This window comes from Callorhinus ursinus, unplaced genomic scaffold (genome assembly GCF_003265705.2).
Source record: "Callorhinus ursinus isolate GAN/ISIS: 27379988/994484 unplaced genomic scaffold, GSC_fseal_2.0 scaffold80, whole genome shotgun sequence".
In the NCBI taxonomy this organism is placed as follows: Eukaryota; Metazoa; Chordata; class Mammalia; order Carnivora; family Otariidae; genus Callorhinus; species Callorhinus ursinus.
The window spans coordinates 1,118,260-1,133,944 of NW_027397142.1; the positions used below are offsets into that span (position 1 = coordinate 1,118,260).

Here is a 15,685-nt window from a genome sequence, read left to right on the forward strand (position 1 = left end):
GAGAAGTCCTGGTGTTCCTGGACAGCCACTGTGAAGTAAACGTGATGTGGCTGCAGCCCTTGCTGGCTGCCATCCAGCAGGACCAGCGGACCGTCGTGTGCCCTGTCATCGATATCATCAGTGCAGACACGCTCGCCTACAGCTCGTCCCCTGTCGTGCGGGGAGGTTTCAACTGGGGGCTACACTTCAAGTGGGATCTTGTTCCCCTCTCTGAGCTCGGAGGACCAGCAGGAGCTACTGCACCAATAAAGTGAGGTTTCTCCTCTAGATTTGAAAAATTCCTGTCAGTACTTCTTCAAAAGAGAATCCCTTCTTCGCAGGGAGAAGTGTTGGCTTAATTTGTCCGCTAGAAATTCTTGAATGCTCACTGAATTTTATATGCTGCACCAACTCCTGAGGAAAGATTTGTGAATTCGGAATTACTCATGTCCTCAAGGATGTATCACTTAGAAGGGCAGACAAATAAGAGCAGTATCTTGGGATAATGGTTGCATAGGATACAGTGTTTTTTATGCTGATTATCATGGTTTATTGCTTTTGTCATTTACTTACCTTCAGTTCTTTGCTAGTATGAGTGGTGTTGTGAAGAACATTTGCTGTATGAGCCTTTTCTATAATTAAGGATTTTTAGGATGGATTCCTGCTAGTACAATTACAAGTCACAGTGTAGAAATTATTTTCAGTTCTCATCATACTCTCAATATTACAAATCTGCTTTTATACTATTTATTATTTTTTGTTTTAAATTTCTCATGTGGATTTCAGAGAGGTTTGTCTGTTTCTACTTTTTAACATTCTTGGACCTACAGTTTGTTTTTTTTTTTTTTACTTGTGACAAAATAGCATATATAAAAAGTGCACATAGGTATATATGTATTACGCACACAATAAATGCTTATAATATGAACATCTGTGCAGCTACCACCCAGGTGAGGACACAGCACCCAGATGCCCTCTGTACCCCTGGTCACAGCCCCTGCCCCTAGAGCTGTCATTACCCTGACCTGGTGATCATTTCCTCGCCTTCCTGGAGTTTTACCATCTCTGTGTGCGTCTCTAAACAATATAGTTCAGTTTTGCCTGTTCTTCGACTTGGTATAAAATGAAGCCATTGGACTCATTTTGTCTTGCTGCTTCTACTCAGCATTGCTTTAAAAAATTTATCTCTGTTACAGTGTATGGCTCTACTTTATACAGCAATGAAAGAGGATCATGTTCTATGATATGTTCTTTCTAAACTTACCCAGTTTACTGTTGGAGGGCAGGTTGGGCAGTTTTCACTTGTCTTTTTTTAATGTCACAGATGGCGCTGTTACCAGCACCGTTATTCCCACCTTCTAGTTTAAGAAGAAAACTACCTGGTTGTGGGGCATGCCTCTCTTTACCTTTAGGAGATGATGTTTTCCCAGCACTTCAGGTGGCTCTGCAGTTGGCCTGTGGGGACTTGCCAGCTTCCTTTCATCTGACCCAGACTTGGAGGGGAGACCTCGGCCAGTTCCTGGGGCCTGATGTGCTCTGCTGGCCGAGCGGGGCCATCTTCTGCTCTCTCGGGCTTTGTGCGAGAATCTGTTGCAGCTCCTGCTAAGTTCAGTGTCAAAACCTGACACTCGGAAAAGCAGGGCTGCATCTGGGGACTGTCCGTCTGTGTTTCTGGTCTCCTGTTTGGAGGCAGGCAGTGGTGACTCCATTTTGAACTCCCGGCTGTCCATGGTGTTCTCTGGGACAAGGTAAAGACACACCACACAGGAAGACGGTGCCCCGGCTGCTGCTCGCTCTCCTGCCAGTTCTTGCCTGTTTCACCATCTTCGTGGGCGTTGGTTGTCACCGCTTAATTTTTAATACTTTTAATCACAAACATGTATTCAGTAACAAAATAGTATAGAAGAACTTTGGATGAGGAGTGGCTGACTCCCTCCTTGCTCCCTGTTCTCAGTCCTTCTCCCCAGAGGCTAAATCTTATCACTATTTTTATTTTGGGTCTTCCGTTTATTGCTTTTTTCACTCTAGATGAATAACCTATTCCTCTTTTCAGTGTCAAACTGACTTTAGCTCCTTTCTGTGGGCAAAGTGAAGATTTTGTTCCTCTGTGTCACTGTCTTCTCCTCCCTGGCCCAGTGGTGTAGTGTGCATGTTTCTGTTGGTACTGGGAGATAGCGGCACTCGACGGCTGGGACAGCACCGTCTGACCCTCCTCCTCGTGTGGCGAGCACATTAGTGCCCCTTCCTTCTGCCGCTTTCCCCCACTTTTCTCCCAGTTCTTCTGTGAGTTCTCTCACTTTTAGGATTTCAGGGTTGCTAACTTCTTAAGTTGGATGTTTAGATTTTTAAATTTTTCATCCTTTTTCCTTTCCTAATATAGTTATTGAAGGTGATAAACTTTCTTCTAACCATGGCTTTAGCTGCATCCCACAAATTACTATTTTTTGTGATTTATTTTTTTTAATTTTAAGATTTTATTTATTTGAGAGAAAGAGAGAGCATGAGAGGAGGGAGGGTCCGAGGGAGAAGCAGACTCCTTGCTGAGCAGGGAGCCTGATGCAGACTCGATCCCGGGACTCCAGGATCATGACCTGAGCTGAAGGCAGTCGCTTAACCATCTGAGGTCCTCCACAGAGGACCAGCCCTCCATTTAGGTACGGCTGCCAGTTCCGTCAGACAACGCGTTCACATGGTATGAAATACAATCGCCACCCCTCCAGCCCAACAACTATCCCACTACTCCAGGCGCCCTTTTGTCATTTATTTTAAAATATTTTCATTGTGATGGTTTTTCTTACCCATAGGTTATTTAGCAGTACATTTATTATTCCCCAGGTGTATGAGGATTTTATAATTATGTATTCCTAGCTTTTCACTGTGATCAAAAAATATTCTGTATGATTTCAATTCTTTGAAAATCGGTGAGATTTGCTTTGTGGCCAAGCACATGAGTAATTTTTGTAAATGTTCCTTGTGTGCCTGGAAAATTTGTATTTTCTGTGGTTGTTAAAAAATGGGATTCTATATCAAATCAGTCAAGTTTATTATATTATTCAGATATTCTATATACTTTTGTTAATTCTTTTTTTTTTTTTAAGATTTTATTTATTTGAGAGAGAGAATGAGAGATAGAGAGCACGAGAGGGAAGAGGATCAGAGGGAGAAGCAGACTCCCCGCTGAGCAGGGAGCCCGATGCAGGACTCGATCCCGGGACTCCAGGATCATGACCTGAGCCGAAGGCAGTCGCTTAACCAACTGAGCCACCCAGGCGCCCCTACTTTTGTTAATTCTTTAAAAAAAGCTATGGAAGCATAGTTGACATGTAGTGTTATATTAGTTTCGGGTGCACGACCTAGCAGTTCAGTGGTTCTGTGCATTACACAGTGTGCACTGTGATAAGTGTAATTATACTTCTATCAATTATTAAATATGGTATATTAAAGTTTCTCACTACAATTGTGTATTTGTTTCTCCTTGTAGTTCTTTATCTGTTTTCTTCATATGTTTTGAGGCTGTCTTCTGTCTCCATAGATGTCTGAAAATTTGGAGTTATTAAATTATTAAATCTTATGGTGAATGAAAGCATTCATTCTAGACTTTCAGAAAAGTGAAACTTCTGCATTATAGTGACATTAACACGGGTATTTTAGCTTTGTGGTAATACTTACATCGTGTAACTTTCCTTTTGTTGTCAGTCTCTGTGGCCTTGTATTTCGATGTGTCCCTTGCAAGGAGCATGTAGTTGCTTTTGTATTATGATTTGTTGCTAAACCAGTGTGAAAAACTTCCTTTTTACTCCAGTTGCTTACATGGACTATTACTTGTATTTTGTGCTTACGGTTACAGCGGCACCGTGTTCTTTTTTTCCCCTGCCTCTCTTGCTTTCTTTTGGTCTTGAGTTTGCATTTTTTATTATTCTGTTCCCAGCTGCCACCCCATTATTAGATGTTCTTAATATTGTTCTTGTAGGGATTACCATAGAGAATACAGCGTACATTCTTGCAACATAATTTGGTACTTCAAACAATGCAGGGATCTGAGAATGTTCATTCTCCAGTTTATCTCCCCTCAGTTTATATTGTTGAAGTGTGTGTGTTTTAACCCTACAAGACATTTTTTATGTGGCCATTATTCATCTAGGTTTACCCACATACATCCCCTTTTATTTTACTCTTTATTCTCTCTGCATCTGCAAACTTCTATATGGGATTATTTTCATTCTGACTAAAGAAGACATTTTAAATGTATTTCCTTTGGCTGGACCTTCTGGTGATTACTTCTCTCTGGCTTTTTGTAAAAATGTCTTCCTTTCACGATTACTTTGAAGTATAATTTTACTTGATACCCATTTCTACGTTGGTGGGTAGATTCTTGGGACTTGGAAGGTAATCATTCAAGAACCACTGGCTTGCACTGTTTGTGGTGAGAAGCCAGCAATACTCTTTTATTTTTGAAGGCAGCCTCTCATTGGCTGCTTGAATTTCTTCTCTTTGTCAGAAGGGTTTTTCAGATATGCATAAATTTGGTTTCTTTTTTGATCATATCTATCTATCTGCCAAATTTTGCATCTTTTATCCTTGCATATATTGAGCAGTTATTTTAAAGTCTGTGCCTGATAACTACATTATTTGAAACCCCTGCACATCTGTTTCTCTTGTAGATTGTTTCTCTTGTTTTTCTTTCATGTGCTTTATCTTCCTGGTTGCCTGGTTATTTATTTGTTTAGTTGCTTACTTACTTTTGTTTGGTGGCAGACACTATCATGAAAAATTATGGAAATACGTTCATACCTGAGATGGTGTTTTCTCCCTGCAGAGAAGTTTTGCTTCACTTCTAGCAGGGAGCTTGGGACGCTGAAATCTACCATCACTTTAACTCAGTTTCAGGAAGTGAGACAGCTGGAAGCTGAGCTTGTGTCTCTTTGAGGGCCAGTCTCCTTCATATTCTCTCATTAACAGTCTCAGTCTTAGCAGTATTGACATTTTGGGCCAGATACTTCTCTGTTGTGGGTGCTGTCTTGTGCATTTTAGAATATGTAGTAGCGTGCTTGGCTTTAGCCCATCAGTTGCTGGTAGAACTCCCTCCACCCCCATTTTGACACCTAAAAATGTTTCCGGACATTAATGAAATGTTTGCTTGGGGACAAAATCATCCTGTTTGAGAGCCACTGGTGTAAGTCAAAGTTTGTCTGGTCTCCCCTTGGTAGGCTCTGGAGTCCAGTTTTTATCTCACTGTTCTGTGAGACTATCAAAAGGAATTAATTCATATCTCTATTTCTAAGAACAGTGTTATAATTTAAAAAGTACTTTTGATGCTTAGAAAAGTAGCCTTCGTTTGCCAGATATCTAGTATATCATTGGCAATCTAGAAAATTCAGTTATGTGGCCCAGCTCATTCCCTGATGTTAGATAAAATGTTTCATAATAGTTAATCTGGTTTTCATTAGTGATGTTACAAAGGTGCACTGAATTTTTTTTTAAAACAAAGATGGTAGATAATTGGCTGTGTAGAATTGGTACAGTAATTATTTCCTTTTCTAGGTCACCTACAATGGCTGGAGGGTTGTTTGCCATGAACAGACACTATTTCAATGAACTTGGACAGTATGACAGTGGCATGGATATCTGGGGAGGAGAAAATTTAGAAATATCATTTCGGGTAATTTTTTCATCTTTAACTGTGTAGTAGAATATAATTTTCATCTACAATCTCATATTTTCTGTCAATTCTCTTTGATTATCTTTGTTAACAAATTGTCCTTAATGAATGCTACTTTATCATAATCTGTGATGTGGATAATACCCATTCAAAGTGTGGAAAGTATTTAAGCAGCTTTATTTTATAAGAATTTAAAAAGGAAGGTTGTAATGAATGGTTGGGTATAATTTCAGCTGTCTAAACGTGTATTTATTTTTTTAAGTTTTTTTTTTTTTTTTTTTTTATTTGACAGAGACACAGTGAGAGAGGGAACACAAGCAGGGGGAGTGGGAGAGGGAAAAGCAGGGAGCCCAATGCAGGGCTTGATCCCAGGGCACTGGGATCATGACCTGAGCCGAAGGCAGATGCTTAACGACTGAGCCACCCAGGCGCCCCTAAGCGTGCATTTAATCTAGTTTTGTTCTTTGTCAGTTTATTAATCTTATTTGTTAACCCTAGACACGTATATTTAGGGTGATCGGATTTCCCTGATTGCTCAAGACCATCCTGGTTCACACCTGTTCTCCCAGGAAAATTATTAATAGTTCCCCATCCCACTTTCAGAAGTAGCTAGCAGAATCCTTTACATATACAAGTCCGTCCAACCTGAGGAAGGAATTAATCTTTCGTAATTGGGTCTCCTCTCCAGCTGCAAAAGTTGGAAAGATGGTGGTATAGGTGGGGTCTGGGACTCCGGGAACTGGGGGTTGGAGGACAGTTTTTGCCAAGGGCAGAGCGAGGGCCAGGGAAAGAACACGGACCTCTGCATACTAGCAGATGTCCTCACTCTCCACTTCCCAGCTCCTGGGCTGCACAGCAGAACCCCCACAATACCACAGTATGTTGTGCATGTGTCATTTTGTATTTTTGCAGTGTATTGACCACAGTGTTTTTAAAAGGTAGTTTTTCCTACATAATCTTCAGAATTTTAAAGTTGAAAGAAATAATAGATATCGTTAGTTCAGTCTTATTTTGGACATAAGGTAATGGTGTCCCACAAAAACTAAAATAACCATATAAAGTAACCCAGATGGCCAAGGGCAAAATTTAGATGAGAACTAAGATCTTTTGAATCTTAATAGAATTATTCAGTATATTTCATTATTCCTGTATATGTACATGTTATAAGAAAGTACCAGGAAATAATGAGATTAGATAATAATAAATGAGATTAGAAGACCAGCCAGTAAGCATTCTTTGTCCTTAAGTCCTGAGGATCAAGTTCCTTGATCTGTTAAAACAGCAAAGTACGTGGTAAGTGCAATTTTAGACACAGAGTAGTAAAAGAATATTACACTTTTTTAGAATTTTGTTTCTTTTGAATCATAAAGACAATTTTTTTTATAATGTACCCTTTGACTTTCTTGTTTTTGATAGTTATACAAAACATCTTGCAAAGTCGCATAAGCACCTATTTAATAAAGATTAATTTCAAGAAAACACATACATTGATTTCATCACAGTGCGAGGCAACTATTAATACATATTTTGCTCCTGACCAGATTTGGATGTGTGGAGGTAAACTCTTCATCATCCCTTGCTCTAGAGTTGGACACATTTTCCGAAAAAGGCGACCGTATGGTTCTCCTGAAGGCCAGGACACCATGACCCACAACTCCCTGAGGCTGGCACATGTTTGGTTGGATGAATATAAGGTGAGATTCAGTTATTGTGGTGGAAGGGGCCGCTGGGCTGTTGCTTCTTCGCAGACGGCTCTGCTTACCCGTCTTTTCACTCCGGCATGTGTCTGTGGGACGACCATCCCTTTCTACATTTCTTTTTCCTCTCATTTTTTGTTGTGACCCTTTTAATTTTCCAAGTGACCACTCTATAAGAGGAAATACAGCTATCATCAGAAGAAATTCTCTTTTCAGTGTCTTTGTTCCCCTGACTCCCACAGAACGTGGCTCCTTTTCTTTGCTCCTGAGCTTCGCTGTGTCCCAGTCTCACCACTTGCCCTGTTCAGTCTGCACGTGTGGTGGTCCTTCCCACTTTCCCTTCTGCTGTGATGCTTCCGTTGTAACATCTTTATTGAGGTATAATTCACAAGTCATTTTATCACCCCAAAAAGAAACTGCATATCCTTTTAACCATCACCCCCTAATCTCCTGCAGCCCTAGACAACTACCAGTCTACCTCCTGAGACTCTAGATTTGCCTGTTCTGGACATTTCCTACAAACGGAATCCTACAATACATGGTCTTTTGTGACCACCTTAGTAAGCGTGATGTTTTCAGGCTCATCCATATTGTACCATGTAGTGTTACTTCATTCTTTTTTATTGCCAAATAATATTCCATTGTGTGAATACACATTGTGTCCATTCATGAGTTATGAGAAATGCTGCTGTGAACATTTGTGCACAATTTTTTTAAACGAGCGTTTGAATATCTCCTATACACCAGGCTCTGTGTTGGGATTTGGGAGAGTCAGAGATGACTGAGGGAATGCAGTGACTTCACACTGTGCAGCACGGGGCGTGGAGGTGTGTGCCGTGTACTGTGGGGAGAACATCACTCTTGGGGGCTTTGGTCACGCCCCTGGCACACTGCAGATCTCCTCCCTTCTCCCTCTTCTAGACTCCGAGTTCGTTCTCCATGTTCCTCAGCTTTGAGTCACACTATCTCCCAGCAGCTCTCAGAAAGTGGTTCACAGGCCCACGTAAATCCTGGCCACCCTTTCAGGAGGTTTGCCAGGGCATAGCTGTTTTCATAGCCGGATAATACAGTATTTGCCATTTTCTCCATGTTGACTTTGCACTGATGCTGCAAAAGCAGCTGAGTAGTAGAAATAATTGTGTTAAATCTTGATGTGCCCCGAGTGCCTTGAGGCACGCTAAGTGTGCAGAAAGCACCTTTTGCTGTAGACCGAAATACAGTGCTCGTTTCAGGGGAAGATGTGTGCAGTTGTGTGAGTTGTGAGCTGAACTAGTCACTTTTCTCCATGGAACACTTTTTATGTAAAAGAATGGCTCACAAACCATGGTTATTTTTATTTGGATATTTGGCAGACATTCTCAAAAATGAACTAATAACTTAGCCTCTCACTTCAACTGTGATAGCATTTGTTGTAAGCAGAAAACTTGTATCCATCCCTGTGAGCCTGATGTCTTCCAGTACTTAAATGCTTATTTGATGAGAGTAGGAATATTTATGAATATAACTTTTTATATTATATAATGACATTTGTCAGTATTTGGAACTTCACAACCCAGGGAGCAGTGTTTTCCAAATGACTAATGCATGATGGTATACAAATCTTGGATGGGTGAAAAATCCATTCAAAGAGCAGGATAGAGCAGTAGATTTTAATGCAACGGTACAAAAAGCTCAGTGATGTAAAGGTTAGTTACATTGTGGAATATGAAAAGTTAGAGTTTTGGTAAAATCCCAAAAAAAGAGGGGCGCTTGGGTGGCTCAGTCGTTTAAGCATCTGCCTTCGGCTCAGGTCATGATTCCAGGGTCCTGGGATCCAGCCCCGCATTGGGCTCCCTGCTCAGCGTGGAGTCTGCTTCTCCCTCTGCCTGCCGCTCCCCCTGCTCGTGCTCTGTCAAATAAATAATAAAATCTTAAAGGAATATATCAAAAAAGAATAGCCGTAATTCTCAAACTGCTACTAAAATATTCCTTCCAAAAAAAATTCCATTTTAAACTATATATTTTCATACACTCATATTTTTAAAAATATATTTAACCAGACAACATGACAGTAACAGGTTGAATGCAGAAATGAAAATTCAGCTGACTTCTTCTTAGCCAGACTCTGCACGTGTAAAGCTATAAAACTGTGAAGCAGTGTCACTATTCTCACTACATTTTTTGTTGTTGTTCAAAGCACGTTTATGTTGATAGGTAATGAGTTATTTTTAACGAATTAACAAATGTTTTAACTTTTCATATGGTAAATACCAGTAGATACAACTCACACAAACAGAAGCTCCTTGGAGTCTTTGTCTTTTAAGATTCCAGAGTCCTGACGGAGTCTGAGAACTGCCAGCCTCACGCGTCACCTGCCTCATCAAGTCTGAGATCATGTTTTACATGTTTGCCATTTCTGAAATTGGGGTGTATCTTAGAATTTATGATGTCTTACTGTCAGTGATGGACCTAACTGTGTGAAAACTTTATGTTGACATTTTTTGGCAAAATCAAAACACTGTCATGAAAAATATTTTTGCTGATAATCCCTTTTTTTTTCAGTTCTTTAAATGTCAGGTATAATTGGTAATACCCATTTTAAACAAAAAAGCTATTCTCTTATTTTTCATTTCTGTTTTTAAAATTCAGGAGCAGTATTTTTCCTTAAGACCTGATCTGAGGACCAAAAGCTATGGAAATATCAGTGAGCGTGTTGAATTGAGGAAGAAGTTGGGTTGTAAATCATTTAAATGGTATCTGGATAATATTTACCCAGAGATGCAGATATCTGGGCCCAACGCCAAACCCCAGCAACCCATTTTTATCAATAGAGGGCCAAAACGCCCCAAAGTCCTTCAGCGTGGAAGGGTAAGGAAGTAATATCATCAGAGTGTTTGATTAAAAGTTGTATGATATAATAAATGACAGTTTAGACTTCAAGTATCCTTTTAGTGATAGACTTTAGCTTGCTTCCGTTGTATTCTTTTGGTGGGACCTTCCTCCACTCAGGACCTTAGAAATGTTAATATCAACGTCCTTCACCTGCAGCTGTACAGAGTGCGTGACTGCTGTAAGTTTGTGCTAGCTTCCAAGAAGATGGGCATAAACGTGAGCAGACCGTCAAAGGCACTGTGAGTTTAAAACTCGTTTGGCAGAGACCAGTCCCAAAAGGAAAACAAAAGGAGAAATGGGGCCGCTCTCTGCTGTTGGGCCGAAGCCCTGGAACCAACTCCAGACAGCGGGTGAACGATGTGGCGGCACGGCCTCCCGGCTCCAGCCGCTGGGCGAGTGCTCACATTTCTGTAGATGCTCCCTTTTGTTTCTGAAGGAGTTTCTTCACAGTTCTGTATCATGTTTAAATTTTAGGGGTCTAGTCATAAAGTCATACCTTTTTCCTGAATCATTTCTTAGAATTGCTTTCTGAAAGTGTACTCTGATTGTTGCCCAGTTTTCTTTTGTGTTAAGAAGTTACTCCTTAGTATCGCTCATGGCGCCATCTGTCCCTCCATGATTGCTCACTAGAGCTTTCCCCTTCCTCTTACGAAATTGAAAACAAAGTCAAGGTGTTCTCTTTTTAAGGAAAAATGCGTATCAGGGTTTGTCCATATAGTGGAAATTCTTTCCATTATTCTTGCCTCGTACATCTAAGCCCCTCTAACACTCACAGTAATCCTTTACCCAAACTACAGACACTCTGTTGCTTTTCTGTGTCACCTTTGCAGTTCTTGTTCTGTGTTTATCTCAGTTTAGCATGTACATTACATTCGGTTATGTACTGTCTGGTTTGTACCTTTTATTATTTCCTCTTTTTCATTTTAAGGTTCTTTAGGGCAGAGATGCTTTAATTTCCTTTCTCCCCTATAGTAGAATTAGTAAACCTATGTCTTTAGGTAGAATTTCTACCGGACACTGCTTGCATGTATTGTTAAAATTGCCTATAACCTTGAAGTGTCTTGTGATACCCTTATGTACTGAAGCTAGAATTTAGGAATTTAAAAAATGCTTATACTTTTATGACCCTTGAAATTCATAACTTTGGGGCTGTATTTTCACATCTAGCATTCTAAGGTGTCTTCTGACAAGTGCAATCTCTCCTTTTACAGCTCTATCACCTCCAGACCAACAAGTGTCTGGTGGCCCAGGGCCGCCCAAGTCAAAAAGGAGGCCTGGTGGTGCTTAAAGCATGTGACTACAGTGACCCAAGTCAGGTGAGTCAAGTCTCTGGCTCAACCAGTCCTTGGAAAGTGTCCTTCAGTAAAGGGAACTTGCTGGCGGTCCCTGAGGAGGGGACTGGAGGGGACCCTGAAGATTTTAATCTGACTTTCCTTAGATGATCTGGTTTAAGTTGGGAATGACTTTAGAGATCATGCAATACAACTATTTTTGTCTCCTTTGTATATTTTTCCTCCCTTTGCTATTTGTTAGAAGTACATGGAAAGCCTGAAAGCTCCGTGAAGGTTAGAAGTGGCAGAGGAAGTTCCCCGTCCTTCTGGGCAAGCACATTAGCTCTGCGAGAGATGAATTAATATCTTCTGTAGAGTTTTCTCTGAAACCATATTGCTCTGAATTTTAGTAGTCCCATCAGAAGAAACCACAACAAAATATCAGTTCATTTCATTCACAGAATCTTTTCAGTGGTGTTAAAGTAGACCTAAAAATAAGCAAAAAACTTACGTGAGTTTGGAACTGTAACTTCAAACTGACTCGTATCTGATCATGGCAGTCTAGTCCCCTAGTTGTAGAACCTGACGCCTCTGCGGTGCTGAACACGTGTCACAGGAAGGTGATTTTCATTCCTACTTGAGTGCTGGGGATGGTGTCACTCAAGATTAAAAAGGATAGGCGCCTGGGTGGCTCAGTCATTAAGCGTCTGCCTTCGGCTCAGGTCATGATCCCAGGGTCCTGGGATCGAGCCCCACATCGGGCTCCCTGCTCGGCGGGAAGCCTGCTTCTCCCTCTCCCGCTCCCCTGCTTGTGCTCCTGCTCTCGCTGGGTCTCTCTCTGTCAAATAAATAAATAAAATCTTTAAAAAAAAAAAAAAGATTAAAAAGGATAGATCGCGTGTGTCCTCTGAAATTTCATAGAAGACCTTTTATTTCTAGGGGGCTTGCAAAGGATGGAAGATGTTGTCCACACCGGAAACTAGGATCTAAAAGGGGTTTTGTGCTGTGTCTGGGTCTGAGAGGTATCGGCCTGTGGACCCTCTTAGCGACGCTTTGGTGGCTTTAGTGACGTGGGACGAGACGGCTGAGATTGGTCCCAGAAAATGGGAGGAATTTGAGAAGATGGAATCATACTCCTGCTTGTTGGGATCATACAGATTTGTACTGATACTATAACCACCAGCCACCTGGAGCTCTTCACATTTAATTACAATGAAATCAGTTAACTATTTTCCTCAGTCATGCTGGCCACATGTGGCTCCCATGTTGGACAACATAGGTTGTAAAACAGCATTGTTGCGGAAAGTTCTGTTTATAGAACTCTTCATGTTAATGAAGGTGGCACACATACATTTTGGGCCTGGGGGTAGAAATACTAATGAGTGAAATAATTCGGAGACAAAAGTGTATTCCTTGTGGATTTAGTGAGGGTGCAGTTTGGAAAATAAGTTATTCCTCACACTTGTCCAGTTCAGCCAATTTTAGGCCTTTGTTCCTGAAAATAATCTGAGAGACCACAGAGAAGACTATCCTCAAAGATCTGCACATCTAAAGAAAACCCTGCTTCCGGGCCCTCCAATGAAATCATCATCTCAGCCCAAATGGTGTTGTGATCTCAGATTAGAGTAGAACTTGCCCCAGGATGATGTGACATAGCAGCCCCCCCCCCCCCATAGCACTGCCCAGCAGGGGAGGAACATCTGAGAGTAAGCGCCTGTGTGCTTCTGTCCGCAGGCCCGGGGGGCACCTCTGGGGCTGTGCCGTCCAGGGATGGGCCCCGGGGATGGCGAGCGCTGTGCGATTGTGAAGTCCTAGAATTGGAAAAGGTCTCCAGTCATGTGCTCGGTTAATTCAGTCCGTTGGGTTAAATTCAGTGAACAAAAGTTAACACTGATTCGGTTTCTTCCTGGGATTACACTTCATTTTCCTGTGTTTGGTTCCTTCCATTTTCAGATAACTGCACTGATGCTGCCTGCATGTGACTCAGGTTTGTTGGTCTTTTCCTGTTCTGAGGCCACCTAGAATAACCCCATTCTTCTTCCACAGATACGTGACCTGGGGTGCAGTCTGAACTCCAAAATCTAAAGTGGACCTTGGAGTTTTGATCTTTGATTTTCTTCCTTAGATTTGGATTTATAATGAAGAACACGAGTTGGTTTTAAATAACCTCCTTTGCCTGGATATGTCAGAAACTCGCTCGTCAGACCCACCACGACTCATGAAGTGCCACGGGTCAGGAGGATCCCAGCAGTGGACCTTCGGGGTGAGGAGCTTGCTAGTGAGGATGGGAGTGTGTGAGGAGGCAGGCAGGGCTAAGGGTGGAGCATGGCAGATGCACTCCTAGTTTACCTTGTAGAAAGTAGTTCTGAGTTTATAGTATCCCTTAGGTAAGTAAAGCATCTGAGATATTCCACACCTCTTCTGGATTTCTGTATCCTCTCTACCACATTCTGGCAGCAAGGTTTTTAAGTTGAAGCAATTAACTGGTGGTATATTTTTCTTGCTACGTTTTTTCCAGAAGAGTAATCGGCTGTACCAGGTGTCAGTTGGACAGTGCCTGAGAGTGGTCGATCCACTGAGTCACAAAGGCTATGTTGCGATGGCAATCTGTGATGGCTCTTCCTCACAACAGTGGCATCTGGAAGGTTAAAGTGGACGCTGTGGCTGGCATGGTAACTCATCAGTGTTTGCCTCCTCTGTAAGGTGTGAGGCTTGAGAAGTTGCTGGTACAAGAAAATCCCTGACTGATATCCTGATTAAGTAGAACCATTTTTGAGAGGATGAGACAGCAGATATACTAGAGACTGGAACACAGAGTGATCATCAGAGAGTGAGGGAATCTGTTCTACCAAGACATTAACATCATTTCTGAGCTGCTAAGGAATTTCTTGCTTATGGTGAGAAACTAGAATACAATTTTAACTCTATAAAGGGTCAGGTTTGCACAGAAGGACAAACCCAGGAAATTGACATTTCTGTTCAAACTTATTTATGCTTTTTAATCCTTTTAATAATGGAATGGCATTTGTCTGATCAGGAACTTGTCATGATTTCCTTTTTTAGGAGGACTGCATAGGAAACAATTTTTTTTTACTTCTATTATCATGTCCTAAATAATTTTAAACAAACTGAATCCACATTACTTTTAACTTCAGAAGGCCTCATTTATAAGATTATATATTTAAGAGGCAGTTAACTATTATAAATTATTTTGATGAATTATAGTACTATGGACATTTAAAATAAAGGGTCCTTTTGATGACTTACGTGGGACTTTTGGTCTGCTCCTGTTTTGGGGTTTCTGATCTGTGTTGCGCTGTGTATATCATATAGTGAGCAGGATACCTGCGTTCAGCTAATGAGCCAATAAGCTAGGTCACAGCACCATTCCTTAGCTTGAACTTTGTGAATTTGATGCTGACAGTCTGTGAATTTGGATAGTTTCTACTAAAGCTGCCTATGAATCATCCAGGTAGAATAGGCATTTGGTATAGAGGTCAGGATCCCAGAACATAGATCTCAGAAATACAAATTTAGATTACTCAGTTTCACTGCTGGTAATTGGTCTGTTCAAATTTTCTATTCCTGCTTCAGTTTTGGTATGTTATATGTTTCTAGGAATTTATCCATTTCTTCTAAGATGTCAAATGTATTGGCATATCATATAGGTTTTCATAATCTGTTACAGTTGTATTTCTGTGGTATTGGTTATTTCTCCTCTCTCATTAGTGACTTTGTTAATTTGGGTCCTTTTTTTTTTTTTAATGAGTGTGACTAGAGAATGATAATTTTATTCATCTTTCCAAAGAACCAGTTCCTGGTTTCACTGAGCTGTTCTATTGTTTTTTTGTTTTTTTTTTTTTAGTTTCCACATCCTTTATTTCTGCTCTGATCTTTATTATATTTCCTTCCTTTTGCTGGGTTTGGGTTTTGTTTGTTCTTTTTCTATTTCCTTTAGGTGTAAGGTTAGGTGGTTTATTTGAGATTTTTCTTGCCTCTTGAGGTAGGCTAGTATTACTATATACTTCCCTCTGAGAAGCACTTTTGCTGCATTCCCAAAATTTTGGACTGTTGTATTTTCATGTTCATTTGCTTCCATGTAATTTCTTCTTTGATTTCTTGGTTGACCCATTCATTTCTTTAGTAGCATGTTATTTAGCCTTCATGTATTTGAATTAACCTCCATGAAATTGAATCTGTAATCAAAA

The 15,685-nt window shown here is 40.8% G+C and overlaps 1 protein-coding gene across 9 annotated transcripts in view; it reads left to right on the forward strand.

Moving 5' to 3' along the window:
* Window positions 1-15,685, forward strand: part of GALNT11 (polypeptide N-acetylgalactosaminyltransferase 11) — a 62,266-nt gene that overhangs the window by 38,356 nt on the left and 8,225 nt on the right. For 7 of the 9 annotated variants that reach the window (XM_073887550.1, XM_073887549.1, XM_025862188.2 and 4 more), the window contains 7 exons: window positions 1-250; window positions 5,521-5,638; window positions 7,180-7,332; window positions 9,964-10,182; window positions 11,418-11,522; window positions 13,603-13,740; window positions 13,996-14,743. In XM_073887550.1, the coding sequence (XP_073743651.1) occupies window positions 1-250; window positions 5,521-5,638; window positions 7,180-7,332; window positions 9,964-10,182; window positions 11,418-11,522; window positions 13,603-13,740; window positions 13,996-14,127 (1,115 nt within the window). In that variant the 3' untranslated portion in view covers window positions 14,128-14,743. Of the gene's footprint in view, window positions 251-5,520; window positions 5,639-7,179; window positions 7,333-9,963; window positions 10,183-11,417; window positions 11,523-13,602; window positions 13,741-13,995; window positions 14,744-15,685 lie in introns of those variants that run through there. The other 2 variants (XR_012376695.1, XM_025862195.2) reach the window with 2 other exon arrangements.